General features: G+C 43.1%; 1 protein-coding gene across 1 annotated transcript in view; it reads right to left on the bottom strand.

Annotated features, from left to right (window-relative positions):
* Positions 1–15,679, bottom strand: part of MYMK (myomaker, myoblast fusion factor) — a 153,582-nt gene that overhangs the window by 17,990 nt on the left and 119,913 nt on the right. The window contains exon 4 of the mRNA XM_086919990.1: positions 9,854–9,970. Coding sequence (XP_086776116.1) covers positions 9,854–9,970 — 117 coding nt within the window. The remainder of the gene's footprint in view (positions 1–9,853; positions 9,971–15,679) is intronic.

Genomic DNA, 15,679 nt, shown 5'->3' with positions numbered 1-15,679 from the left:
AGAGACATAATAACTTTACACCAGCCTCTAGCACATTTTACTGCAATGCATTTATATGTGATGAAATTATCTCGCCCTTCTTCTGTATTCAGAGATATTTCATGTGTAATTCTTTTTGCATAATCGTTCATTGATTTCATATGCTATAATTTTTGAATGATTTCTATGCTTCAAAAACGTACAGTACCTAAATTTTCACGTATTACAATATACGCCTATTTCAAATGCATATATGTATTTTGAGGTGGGCAATGTTACACATGCATCTTATTGCTCTAGTTTTAGTAATTTGATGGACATGAATTCGTGGAGTGGGTGTTGCGTTCTAATCTAGGACCCTGATCGATACTGTGACCTTATGCCCCTATTCGGCTATAAATCCATTTATTCCCTATATTGGCATAACCGTTCAAGTACAATATTCAGAAACTCGTCTCTGGCCTCACACGGACAGAGCCACATTTCAGAATCGCTTTCTCTGCCACTTCCTTTGCAACCAATTAGTGCAATGACATTGCAGAAGTTACTATCTAAGATTCCTAGATTAACACTCTGAGTTCTTCAACAAGATAAAAACTCAGCAACCTGGAAATCCCCGCTTGCTATGTTTTGATTAGTAATAGAACTCTAATGAGCACTGATAGACGATCACTTCCTAGTGACATCTTTATTGACGTCTTATGTCCAAAAACTTACGTCAAACAAGGCACCTTTCAGGTATAAATATTACCAACGTTGCCTTAAGCAAACGCTGTCTCGCTGCTGAAGTTGCTGCTGTTATGCTGATGATACCATAGCTGCTATCGCTACTGCTATCGCTGCTAACGAGCGAACGATGGTGTGGTGAACTTAGGAACTGAACAGCCGTCCCCTGCAAGAGCCCAGCAGATGCAAGCTGCCCGCGGACGCTGCCCCTCCTCCTCCTCCTCAACGCGCTGAGAGAGACGCTGTCTTTTCTCCTGCAGAGAAATCCAGCTCCGGCGTTTCTAGTCTACCCTTGCTGGTGACTGGGATATCGACACCCTGAAGGAGATACCAGACCTCCATCATTCTATTCCAGAGGTATGGTGTTGACTAAACCCTTAGAGAGAATTCTTGAAGCAAACCTTGGCAAAACCAACTTAACTTAAAGCTACTTACTTACTCCCCTCCCAAGTATTAGGCTTAGGTCAGGTACACTGGGGTAGGCGTAGTTAGAAGCACCAGTTGAGTATTTTAGCCTAATGTATATATGAATGTATATATGTTTTATTCATTTTAAACCATTGTATGGCTAAGAAACCATATCAATGCTTTTACAGTATTATTTCGCAATACTCATCTTACTGTACGTACTTTTTATAATAACAAGTCTTGCAATTGTGGCAATTCATTTCTCTTGTACGAGAAGAAAGACTGTTCAATAAATGTTACCCTTTATTGAAAACGCCCGTCTCTCTATTCTCTACATATTGTGAAAGTAAACTGCACAACCACTGACTGAGTAAAATAACTGCCTATTGTTTCACACGACCCTAGAGATTGACTCTTGATCTGAGGAGCAAAGTTGTCATGTTGCACGGTTGTTGGAAAACTGAATCCCTTCTTGGCTGTGCCAGGGAAGCTGATCACTTCCTATTCAGTCAAGAAAGTTTCCAGTGACCTCTGAGCTAGTTGGTAACAAACCCAATTAAGTTTAGCATAGTCAGTAGAGGCCTGGAAGATCCGCACTTCTACGTCGATACTACTGTTTATGTTATTCCAATGCGCAGGGCCTAGTGGGAAAATAGGAACTACACCACAAAGGGTTTAGGGAGGGATAGGCAAAAATGCCCACCTCCACACAAGCAGGTCCATCGCTATTCACAAACTACACTTTCAAAGTTACTGCTGGTAAAACAATCCCAAAACAGTTGTAAATGTACTCCACCCCATCCTTGGTGTTAGCCTACCACCACACATGACAACTCACAGGCACTGCAACACATGCCCATAGACAACAGTGGTGCATAGGGATTAAAATAACATCAAACAGGAAATAATGTTAATGAAATAAAATGAGGCTACATTTTCCTTAATTTTGAAAAACCTCTACATATGTATTGAAAAATATGTTAATACAAATTAAAAATAATGTAATTACCATATTAAAATGAGAATAAACATTAAAGCACTTGTTAGTTACTAGTATTTAAAATAACTCAATATGTAACGTTTATATAATGTTAATACATGACAAAATTAGAAAATAATGTAGGTTTTTAAAATGTATTCTTTAGGCATATCATTTTTCAAATCAAACAACATATTTTAAATAATGAATTATTCAACACACATTTAAGTTAATGTGCTGAAACCAATTCATTTATTTCTGGATTAAAAATGAATACATATAAAATTGTTTCACATGACCAATTTATAATAAACTATTTGCATATTTTTTGGAATTTTATAAGGTATCGTACATTTTCCTATACATTACCATACCTCTGTAATGGAGATTGTTAACTATGTGTGCAAAGCTTTGAGTAGTAACTTTAATATTGTAAATACTGTTCTAGGATACTGCAGCAAAGGTGAGAGGCATGTAAGTCTGCACCTGGAAATAATTTTACTCTCAGAAATGGTGAACAGGAAAACATTGTAAAGCTACTACTAAGTGCAGTAGTAAATTTATATGTGAATTGTCAATAGGACCCCTCCTATTTACAAGTAAAGCGCTGGTAGGATTGTGAACGTGACCATGCCTCTGGGATACAGAGGTTTTCATAAATTAATTATTGTATTTCCCTGATTAGGGTACACTTAATGCTGAAAGATGTATTATACAGATTCAGCCAGCTGTTAATCAATGACCAGAGTGCAGCAAAGTGGAGTGTATACATATACGCTCTTTGAAAAAGTGTATCAGTTTTTTCTGACTAGCAGAAGCTTACAGAAGCACTTCTAATGTTGATGGGAATGTTGTCTCAGATGATGGGTGTAGATAGACAAGGGCTGACTTCTGGTCTTTTTCCTTCTTACATTCTTTGTCTCTAGTCTGGTGGTCTCATGGCTCCTGGTGTGGTGCTATCTTCCTGAAGTAGATAATTTCTAGGCAAGATGGCTGGTCATTTCAAATTACATTGCAGGTAATGCTGCTAATTCTGAAGATGCAATGGGAATTGAAAGGAAGCCAGGATACGTCTTTAATTGTTAGTGTGATGTAGCTGACCTTCTTCATACCATTGAGGAGGCAACCTACAGAGTGTAGGATGCCATTCGGGGTGTCAATATAGAGTTAGGGAAGCAAATCCTTCATTCATGTCACAGAGAATCAAGTCTTGCATTGTGGTTCTGTAGTCTGATTCCGGTAAGAAGAGTCTAATTTCTTTCAGGACAACAGAGAGCTGACAATCAGTACTTAATTTGTAAAAGAATACGTTCTGGGGCCCAAAGTCTGTCTCAGCAGCTTACTGCTGCCAAATGTCAGGGTTGGCAAAAACCAAAACTATCTAGTCTTGATTCCACCTCATTGCTCTTTTTTCCACCTAAGCAGAAGTATCATGCCACTAAGTATGACCTAGTACTACTTGCACCAATCTTAAGGCGGAACCTGGGAGCTGTTATTTTGCACATGTTTCTAAAAAATAATTTCTATAACTTTTAAAGCCCCCTTCGTTACCTGTTTTAATCTGCGCCGCATCTCGCCGCCTTCTGCCCCCACTCAGCTGAGTAGGCGCTGAGTCACTTTGCTACGCGGAGGTTGCCTGCAAGTTCAGCGGCCATCTTGGGGAGGCACGCGGGTTGGCGGACTCGGCTATCTGGCCCGCGCTGTGACGGTATAAATCTAGACGATCATGTCTCCGCGCAGCGGACACGAACAGCGGACACGCCTCCCTCGCGCCGAAGGAGCACCAAAGGAAAGCCCGTCTGCGCCTGTCCGCGACAGGACGGGACCAGGGGCCGGTACGCTGGGACCTAACAGATCCAGTAATATTATTTATAGTGAGGAGCAGCTCTGGAGTCTGAGAAGTGACCTAACACCCTCATGCCCCCACTCTATATCCCCTGAAGATATACTGACTCCTTGCACTCACCGCAAAGTTGCCATCAGTACATTAGAAACGCCCCCTCACATTGTGGGAAGAGCTAAGCCATATTTTCTAGCCCTTCTCAACTGCCGCTCTCTTCCTAAACACGCGAGTGAAATCTGCCTGTTGTTGGAAGATCGAGACCCTGATATTCTTTTTTTAACTGAAACCTGGCTGAATGAGGCCTCAGACTCTGACGTAGTCCGAGCCCTGCCGCCTAACTATTCAATGAGCAGGCAGGATCGTCTGACGGGGCGGGGGAGAGGGGTTACAATCATTCATAGAAGTACATTTGGATGTCGGACTTATAGCAGTCCTCTACTAGACTTTGAGAGTTTGTCTTTTGCCATCTCTTTCTCCCCCACATGTTCTTTCTCGGGGATCTTGGTATATCGGCCCCCAGGAGTACACAATAACTTCTGCAATAATCTCCATGATAAGATCACCCATATTATTAGTGCTGCCCCCAATTTTTCCATCTTGGGCGATTTTAACATCCACCTTGATGAGCCGGAGACTTCCCCATCGCAGGATCTTTTGGAAGGGCTTGGTATGCTACAGCTTACTCAAATCGTATCTGGTCCTACTCACACCGCAGGCCATATGATCAACCATTTCTTTACCAATCTCGATAATATTCGATGGGAACAGTCGCTCTTTGCTCCTTGGTCAGATCATGCTCTGCTATCATTTCTGTGGTCACCCCCTGACCATAATCACCCAGTCAAATTAACGAGGAAGCTGAGCCGGATCTGGTCTAGACTTTCGCTAGGTGACTGGGTAGCTCACCTGATAAAATCCCCACCCCCCCTGTGATAACCCTGTCACGGCGAAATCATCTTTTAATAGTTGGATAGAGGCCTCGCTTAATCTTAATCTCCCCAAATCAGAGGTTTGCCATCGCATTGGGTCCAATAAAAAACCCTGGTACTCTTGCGAATTAAAACGACTTAAGCAGAGTTGTACGCTGTCTGAAAGAAGCTGGAGAAAAGAATTTTCCGATGACAGCAAAGCTAAATACAGACTGGCAGTACGGACATATAAAAACCAAATAAAAACTGCACAAGCCTCTTATTACCAAGGCAAAATTGAGGCTGCTGTCAACTCCCCTAGGGAAATTTTAAATTTTTTTAATCTTTGGTGTCCCCCCCCCAGCCCTCTTCTCAAATCGTCGGATCCCCAGAAACGCTGCGTTGAGCTTGCTAATTTTTTTTGCCTCTAAGTTGGCAACAATCTATGCCTCGTTCCACCGTGGGGAAATCAACTTGCCGGCAGCAACCCCCGCACTCCCTGCTATGCTGGAGTCTTTTCCCTTGCTTGATGTGGAGTAGTGTCGCTCACTGGTTAGAGGCGGCAGACCCAGGAGCAAAAGTCAGCCCGGGACCAGGGTTCAATTCCCGATGCAGCAGGGTCGTGGACTTGGGTCAGCGGACTCGATAATTCTTGCTTCGGTGCTTACTCTAATCAGGGGTTCCACTCGGAAACTCTGGGCATTAGTTTGCCTAATCTCCACAATGGCTCCATCATTTCCAGGGATGCCTGGCTCCACCTTGGAGACTCCCAGCAGGGACCATCCCACAGGGAAAGCCAGGACGGGTTCCCCAGAGTTATACAGCGCCAGGAAACCTACGGACGGGTAGCAGTGCGCTTTACAAGCTCAAATACATTTACATTTGACCTAGCCACAGTAGAAGGACTTCTCTGGAACCTTAAATCTGGCTCCCCCTCAGATGTCGCGCCCCCATCTGTTCTTAAGTTGGCCTCTGCGACTGTCTCACCAGTCATTAGGGATGTCATCAACTCTTCACTGACAGCGGGTGTGGTTCCCCCTCTGTGGAAGCAGGCTAAAGTCAAGGCACTCCTAAAAAAGACCAGTCTAGACCATGATGACTTGTCAAATTATCGCCCCATATCCTTGCTGCCTGGGCTAGGGAAAATCGTGGAGAAACATGTAAACTCTGTCTTATCTTCGTTCATTGAGACCACCAGAGCCTTGCATCCCACCCAGACAGGTTTTAGAAGTAGGCAGGGCACCAAGACCGCCTTGGTTGCCGTGGTCGAGGAAGCTAGAAAGATTGTTGACTCGGGAGGCTGCGCTGCAGTGGTCCTGGTGGACCTCAGCGCAGCCTTCGATACGGTCAACCATCTGCTAATGATCCAGCGCTTGAGGGAGGTAGGAGTCACAGGGACTGCCCTTAAATGGGTCAGTTCCTTTCTTGCTGACAGAACCTTCACCGTGTTTGAGGATGAAGCAACCTCTAAACAGATCCCCTTGGAATATGGCATTCCCCACGGTTCTTCATTGAGCTCCACTATGTTCAATATTTATATGAGGCCTCTGGCTGACGTGGTGCTCCCTGGGGAGTTCAGTTGGTCACCTACGCCGACGATACGCAGCTGGTTGTTTCCCTCTCACACGCTGACGCAGCTGAGACAGAGATAAATTATCTCTCCCCTTGTCTCACTAAGGTTCTGGCATGGATGGACTCCTCCTTCCTGAAGCTTAATGGGGCAAAGACCGATATCATGATGCTAGGTTACAAGGCCTCCATTAATCTGGATCCTTGGTGGCCGGAGTGTCTGGGCCCTCCTCCTGCCCCTAAAAACCAAATTAAGAGCCTGGGTTTTGGCTGGACCTCAGTTTGGGTTTTCAAGTACTGGAACGCAAGGTTGCAGCAACATGTTATGGTCTGCTTAGATCGCTAAGAAAGGTCCTGGCCCTACTTCCCCACCAGGCTAGACGCCTCCTTGTCCAGACACTCATTCTATCCCGTTTGGACTACGCAAACGCAGTTTATTTGGGTGCACCATTAGGCACTATTAAAATCTTACAGTCTGTCCAGAACTCTGCGGCCCGACTACTCATGGATGTCCCTAAATATAGTTCTGCGAAGGTGGCACAGCAAGCTCTGCACTGGCTGCCGGTGCAGGAGAGGGTCCAGTTCAAGGCCATGTGTATGCTTCACAAGTCAACCATTGACAATGGCCCCGCCCTTCTACGCCCCATGTTCCTTCACCATCAGATCCCTCGATCTCTCAGATCTAACCACAAAAACCTTCTGATAGTTCCTAGGGTCAAGCGGACGCGTATGGGGGGCCGTCGCTTCTCATTTCACGCAGCCAAATTTTAGAATCAGCTTCCAGACTGTATTCGGCTGGAATCCAACCATCTTGCTTTTAGGAAACGGCTGAAGACCTTCCTCTTTCAGTGAGCGGTGTTTCGTGCTCGGTCCAGAGCGCTGGGATGCCCCCGGGTAGCCATGCGCTATACAAGCACGTAATCATTCATTCATTCAAGTAGACCTGATTTGCTTCCTGATTAAAACAATACGAATGTGTTGTTTTCTGTGTTAGCTTTGGAGGCACCCACTGGAATTAATAGAAAAGAATGCTTGAGCTTGTTTGTGGTGCATGGTAAATGAGAACCTGCAGTGCACACAATTCCTGTAACTATAGCGGTGCTCGCTCCAACTCTGAAACTTACCGTCAAAAATGTAGAATACATTATTCAAGACCGACTGGAATGTAGATACATAACCTTGTAATTATCCTGAGGAGGCCTAGCTTCTCAGGCTGAAACGTGTCAACCTTCTACCAGAGGGATTCTGACATTAATTACTGCAAATATGTTGATTGATTCCCTAAAGGAACCATTCTTGGTTGAAATTAAAAACATGCGGTCACAATGTGTTTGTCGTATTTTGAACTGCCTTGTGGTATACAATGGACATTTATATTATGTGATGACAACTTTTACATATTTGTAAGAGGACTGTATATTTGCTTCTAGTCCTGCAGTAATTAGCAAATGTCTATTTTATGTGATATAAAAAATAAACTGTTCATTCAAGTAAATTCAAGTAAATCCGCTACCTTAATCCCCGGATATAAATCACAAAAGAGTAGTGCTATTGCTTTTAGAGAGGTGCTATTGTAATCATCCGTATTAGATATTTTTTGTAAACTTCTTTAGTTGTCATGTACAGTGCTGATGCATCTACTGTTGTAGGTATGAAGTACTGTAGCATCGAATTTTTCCCTTCAGATATTCATATTCAGAGGCAAGTTTCTTTAGGATTGATCACACACCCCATGATAACCAATACATAGCTTTCTTCTACCCCATACACTGTCCCCCCATTTCTCTCACTCATGCACTGTCTTTTTCACATCTGCTTTCTCCCTCTGTCACACTTTTTCCATCTTTCTCTTCCTCATTCTTTCCAACTTTTCAGACTTTCCCCCTGTGTTCTGAGTCAGTCTCATGATGAAAAATAAGTTTGGTCCACAGAAATGAGTGCCTGTGGGACTCACTAGTAACCACCAATTAACAATTTACTGTCAACTTGCTTTATGGGCTTCTTAGTTATTTGTTCTTTGAAGGAGAGGTCTATGCCAAGGGTGAATATCAGTTATTTTTTCAGGCGGAGAATGAAGTCATTTAGATTCATGCCTGATAGCCATGCTTGAACTGAGATTGCTTGGAATAAATATTGAACAGAATGAAATCTGCGCCTCATTTGAAGTTGGCAGAGCAAGAGTTCCACCATGAATCAGTGGGACTCCCGCCTAACTAAACCTGTTATTCCCCTACCTCATTTAGCAGTTTTGCCAATAATTCCCATCCCAGTCACCTGGGAAGTGTGCAGATATTGGGTGCCCTGTCATACATGCTAAATAGAATGACACCCAGCAAGTCTAAATTACCCTCATAGTCTTTAGCATGTTGAGCTTTTGGTAAGTGCTGATATCCACCTGTGCATTAGCTTAAGGCAGGTTTTGTGTGAGTCCATGTCATGAAGTGATTCGAATTTGAGGTACTGGTCTGTGCTGTTGGCCAATCGATGGATTTTAATGTTGCTGTCCATGAGTATGGAGCCAAAAGGATACAGGTAGAGATTGAAGATGAAAAGGAAGAGGATTGATTCTTGAGGTACACAAAAAGAGACAGGGAAGGGAAATGATGGGATATCTTGTTTCCCATCTTGATGCACTTGTACCCTTTTGACAAGCGAAATAAATAAATTAGTGTAACACCAAAGTTATGATGGAAGAGACAAGTTATTTGAAATCCGAGTAAAACGTGTGTGCACTGTCTTGTAAGGAATCTGTAACTCAACACTAACCCAGTCTGCACCCAACAAAAAATGTAATAATGGCTTGCTTTTAGGTCACACATATTACCAATTGTTTCAGTTTTCATAACACAAATAGTATGTACATTTCTATCACAGTATCCCAACAGCTGTCGATGTGCAGATATCAAAGGTGATGCTTAATCTTCTCAGCTACCTTGGTGTTTTACACCAATATTGATGCAATATTTTGTGAGGTCTCCGAACATTTTCACTGCATCCTTTGAATGCTCAAGACTGGTTATAAATGATCTTCAGGCATAGAAAAGCCAGGAAAGTGTATAAAATAGGCACAGCAATAAGGGGTGTCTAGATAGATAGACAGGCAGACAGACAGATAGACAGCTAGACAGACAGACAGACAGACATGTAGATAGATAGATAGATAGATAGATAGATAGATAGATAGATAGATAGATAGATAGATAGATAGATAGATAGATAGATAGATAGATAGATAGATAGATAGATAGATAGATAGATAGATAGATAGATAGATAGATAGATAGATAGATAGATAGATAGATAGATAGATAGATAGATAGATAGATAGATACAGACAACAGGAATTTGACTGAAGCGTTCCATTAGTGTTCATGTTAAATTTTAGGAGCATAAAGTAATATTTAATACAGTAGTAACTGACGCAGATGTTCTGGCATGTACCTCAAAAAAGAAACGCAGCATAAGGGCCAGGGCTCCAAAGCAGAGGCCGGGACCGATCTGCTGGGTGTAGACACTTTTATCTGGATACAGGCCCTTCTTCTCCTTCATCTTCATAAGCTGCAAAGAAGAGAGACTATTCAGCATATTGATACAACACAAGCAGAGAGGAGAAAGCAATTCTCCAATAAGGTCCTACAATGTAGCAGAGCACTAGAAATAGTCAAAATCCAGTCTTGTTTCAGAATAGGGGTACGAGTCTACTGAGAGGCTTTAAACGAGGATCTTGCATTCCTAGCCATCGCTTTGTCATGCAGATCAAGTTAAAGAAGTTTGTTGAACATGAAACCAAGACATTTTACTGATGTGAGTGTTTCGTGGAAAAGACTCATGCTCTTAAGTAGACTGGACCACTCAGGAGGACATTCATGACCTTGGATGGCCAAGTAGAGGTGACAAATCTTCTTGTGAGGGTTCAATTGTAATTTAGTTTTAGCCATCCAATTTTAGATTTCCTAACGAGAGGAGGTTAAAGTCTTGAAGCTGCTCAAGCAGCCCCTCTGAATGTATAGTTGAGTGACATCTGCATAGTGTCGAAAAGAGGAAATCCATGTTTTGCTAGGACATTGTCTAGCTGTTCCACATAACACTTGAAGAGTAATGGAGTGAGGATGGATCCTAAAGGGGCTCTGAAAGGGACTGTAATGGGATTAAAGAAAGAATATCCTATTCTGATGCACAGTACCAATCAGAAAGAAAGGATCAGTACCAATTGAGAACTGTTCCTTTAAAATCAATTCTATCCCTTAGGAGTTTTAGAGGGTTTCCCTGCCTAGGGTATCAAAGGCCACTGATGAGTTGAAGAGGACCTGGAGTTAAGGGTCTTAAATATAGGAAAGTAGTAAGGATCCAATGTTGTTCACTACCTATTAACACTTATTAAAGTGGTAATGGAGACATTTATGTATAGTTTTCTACATATTTTTATATATATTTTTGTCACAGTTTAGGGAGAACTGTTCATTATTTTCGAGTAACACAGTAATTTAAGGTATTACCGTGCTGCTCCGTATACTTTGTTGTGCATATTTAAATATGTAAAAAATAAAAAAACTACACTTTAATTATGATCAAATCTCTTTTGTATTGGCAGACAGGATGGAAAAACACTTACACAGCAAGCCGTCCACAACCCAAATCGGACCGGATGTGAGGTTTAGCTGTATGTGGATGAGCTAATTCCATGTCCTAGAGGCATTATTATTGCAGTACAACAGTAGTCTTACGCAGCATGCCACCTACAACCCAATATGGGTAGGACGCGTTCAGAGGATGGGCGATTAAGAGACAGTAGAGCATTCTTAACATGTGCGATGACCTTCATACTCTGGTATCGTCTCTAATCGATCTCCGCGAGATGGTGCAAGTAACAGTTAAATCAAGGAAATATCAAATAACCCACAAAGGACAAACACCCATTCCCGTCCCCCTCCCCTTCCCCTTCTGGCCGAGACACATTCCTGCATGCTTAAGGTACCTAGCCCGGCTAGAGTTTATACAGAGCCAGCTAATTCACATTGTCCCTGACTCATATTGTGAACTGGACAGTAACCTCAGGATACGCAGGTAAGATGGACATGTCAGTTCCCTGATCTCTTTGGACAGGATGGAAATGAATGGAGACCAGATTTTCATGTAAGATGAAAGCTCAGTAACTATCGCCATCGACAGCCTTTCAATGCCCAACAGGGACGACAGCTGATAAAGCCATTGTCTGTGGTCCGGGAGTCTGTCTGTGCCCCAATTGGTCAGTAGCAGCCTGTTTGCAGCGATCAGGGCCAGTGCAATCTGTTCTCTTCTGTTGGGGCGGAGTGGATATGTGAGTGCATTGGGGAACCCTGGGTGTGAGCAGGGAACCGCGGGATCTTGGATTTAAAGGTGCTGTCAATTTCCTCCAGGACCATCTACCAAAATCTAGAAAGCTTTGGACAGTGCCATAAAAGATGAAGTAGCGTCCCTGGGTTGCCACAGCCTCACCAGCACTGGCCGTCACACTGTGCATTCAATTTTTGTATGTTTGTGGAGCTGAAGTACCAGTACAAGACAATTTTGTATGCTGTTTCAGTGTGCCCTGAGTTTTGTGCCTTGTGGTGTGCCCAATAAAATATGACTTTGCATTCTTTGTCTGTAAGGGCTTGACCAAATTCTGATTCCCTGTGGATCTGGCCTGAGGTCTTGTGGTTACTGGATGCTTTCATCAGGTAGCGATAGATCTCAGAGATGAGCTTCCTTTCATCCGCTTTGAGGAACAGCCATTTCTCCAATGGGGTCATGGGTCTACTCGCCCTCAGGAGTATCTCAGCATTAAGCAACCAGTGTGCCAACTATGTGCAGGTAAATCGGTCCTTCTCTTGCAAGGAATATTGAATTTTGAGTTGATCAATTGAGATAAGACCCTCATACACTATGTTTTAATACATTTTTTAACATTTTAATTTTTTCAATTTATGTGTGGTGTTGCGGACTCCAGAGGCAGGCCTGCGGTACTTTGTACTTTGAAAAAAATATGTAATATATGAATGTATTAATATTTTTACCTACCTATTACCACGTTACTAAAGTGAGGGGAAAATACCAAATCTTAAACTTACTTAGATCTGAAGGCGTAATGTAGTACACAGCCAAACAGCATGTAAAACAACATGGCTGCCTTTAACTTTTGTAAAGGCAGTCATTAGCCAATCACCTAATGACTTGTCTTTCGTATGTACCCAGTACTTCCACGAAATACAGAAGAGTTTCATGAAAATATTGAAGCAACAGATATCAATATTTTAATATATGATATCTTAAAAAAAATATTTAGCCTACTTACCTGTTGGAAAAGATCATCTGTGCACTATGATGTCCAGTTCTGCGAAACTTCATGTAAAAGCATTCAGCTGTTTTGCCACTACATCCAATACAATAAGTCTAAATAAAAGCACTGGGGGTTTAAACAAATGTTTTAGGACCCCCCTTTTGCTTGAACTCCTATCTGTTGTAACTCTAACTATAATGACATATAACTATAATTTTATCCCTGCTTTCTGCAGAACAAATATTGCTCCCATCCGGAGTTTGCTAGAATAGATAGCTGCTCCCTCTGGGCAGGAGCAATGCTGGTTCCCGCTCCATGTGGGGAGCTGGCTGGAGCCACGGAGGCCTTATGGCTCTCTCCCTGGCCCCCAATATGTGGTTTTTGGGTACCCTTGGTGGCCACTGGGGCACCCACTTCTGGGCCTGGGGGTTGGGTCTTTGGGGCCCAAAAAGGCTTGGTTAGGGAAGGCTAGGGGAGGAAGGCCATGCAGCTATATTCCTTTTTAAATAATATACAGCCCAGGTGATCGGGGGCCCATGAAGACTCAGGGAGGGTGGCTGGAATGCATGCCCCCTTATCCTTAATGATGTAGCTTTGCATCAGGGAATGGGGTCCCCATGGCCTCCTAAGGCCTCGAAGAGGAGAGCCCACCCACCCCCTCTTCTATTTTATTGGTTTTTACCCCAGGAGATGGGGTCTCCAGGGCCTAATAAGGCTTAGGGAGGGTGCTGCCAGGGGGTGTGCCCTTTTTTATGAAATTTGGCACCCAGGTATGGGGTCCCTAGGTCATAATAAGGCTCTGGGTGGGGGCAGCTTGTGCCCCTCCCCTTTTTAAATGAAATTTGGCATTGGGGATGGGGTCATGTTATAGAACATATCATGAGTGATGTAATACGTGAGGTCATAAGAACTGTATGGCGGGGGGAGCAAGTTCTAGATAGCTGTGCTAACTAATACTGATGAAATTAAGTGTTTTTTAAAAATTCTAAATGTTACGTTAGCACTTACATATTCACCTAACTATAACATTACTTTAACCTTTGTTTTTTTTTCATTGTACCTTTAAGGTTTTCTTAATGTGAAGTAAAATATAATAACAATTCCTAACTATAACGACACTATAACCTTTGGCTTTTTCAGTGAAAATAAAATTAAAATATATATATTCATGAATAAAACAAAGGTTACAGGGACGTTATAGTTAGGCTGACATTACAAAACCAGTGAAATTAAGCTAACTATAACTCGTGCCCTCGCACTGCACTGCTTATGACCTCACATATTACATCATCCAGAGACTGAGTCTTTTTTAAAAGTTTGTGAGTGATAAATATATATACCAAGGTGTATTGGTGAATCAGTGGGTGTATGAGTGACTGTATGAATGACTCAGAGGGTGCATGACTGACTGTATAAGAAAGTGACTAGGTGTCTCAGTGAATGTATTGGTGAGTGACTGGCTGTGTAAATGGGTGCATCTGTCTGTCAGTTGATGTATACGTGGGTACATGAATGGTTATATGGGTGATTAATTAGTTGTCTGACTATATCTATGGTTGTCTGGGTGTCTGTGTTTGTGGGTGAGGAGGTGTATGGATCATTGAGTGGGTGAGTCAGTGGCTATATGGGGTACTGTTGCATGTGTGAGAAGTTGTATGGGTGAGTGAGTGTCTGCATGGCTGTGTCAGTGATTGAGTGCATGTGTCAGTTTGGGCGAGCAACTGAGTATGTGTAAGGCAGTATATGTGAGTGACAGGGTTTATAAGTGACTGTATGCATGAGTGAGTGAATGTGTTAGTGACTATATAGATGAGTGCATGCCTCTGTCAGTGACAGTATAGCTGAGTGAGTCTGTGTTACTATTTGTATGAGTAAGTAAGTGGGGGGGTGTGTAACTATTTGGGTGAGTACGTGGCTGTATGATTGACTGTATGGGTGAGTGTCTAGGTGTATTAGTAGTTCTACTGGTGACTCAATCAGTGTGTGAGCACCTGTATGCAGGGCTGGCCTGGGAACCAAAACCAGCCCTAGTAAACTGCTCAGCCGGCCTCCCTGAAGGGCGAGGGGGTGCGGCCGTGCCGTTTGCTGGGGCTGGTTTCAGCAGATTTTGTTACAGGGGACCAGTATTGCCGGCCCTAGTAACAAAAACGGCCCCCTAGGGGCCCAAAACCAGCCCGACCATGGCGGCCCATTGGGGAACGACCCGGTGACCACTACAGCCAGTCCGGCCCTGCCTGTATGGCTGTATGAGTGGATATGTCAATGGCTCTATTAGTAGAGACGCTGTGGATGATGTCATCAGTGATGTCATTTAAGATCTCATCAGTAATGTCTCTGACCATGACATGGGTAATTTCATAAGCAGTGCATTCCAGGGGCGCGAGTTATAGTTAGCTCAGCTAACTGTAATGACTGAATTTCACTGGTTTTGTACGAGAGAAATATCAGCCTAACTATAATGGCCCTGTAACCTTAGTTTTTTTCCTTGCATTCCTAAGGTTTTTTAAATGCTAATTTCTAACTATAATGTCTCTGAAACCTGTGGTTTTTTAGTGAAATTCCAAGGTTTTTTAAATGCTAATTTTTAACTATAACACTCTGAAACCTGTTTCCTTTTTGGGGAATTTCTATTTATTTTTTAACTAGCAGTCACGTTGCAGAATGGGGGAGTACTGGGGCTGGGCATTCAACCAGCTCTCAGGAATTCTGCTGCGTAGGACTTACAGGAGGTGCCAGGAGGGCTTCTGGCCCCCAAGGGCCCTCAGTAGTAAAGTGGACTTCATCCCCCAACAAGTGGTGCACCAGGAGGCATGTTTGCAGAGTAGTTGTTGGGGGATGGAGTCCCCTTTGCTACTGGGGGTCCTTAGGGGTCAACTAGCCTACCTGTTACCTCCAGTAAGCCCCACCCAGTTTGACTGCTGAGAGGTAGTCGGAGGCCATGCCCCCTTTCTTCGCCAGTCTGCAAACAC

The sequence above is a fragment of the Lissotriton vulgaris genome, chromosome 5, assembly GCF_964263255.1.
Source record: "Lissotriton vulgaris chromosome 5, aLisVul1.2, whole genome shotgun sequence".
Classification (NCBI taxonomy): Eukaryota; Metazoa; Chordata; class Amphibia; order Caudata; family Salamandridae; genus Lissotriton; species Lissotriton vulgaris.
Note: the sequence above shows the minus strand (reverse complement) of the source record. Positions and strands in the feature narration are given on the sequence as shown.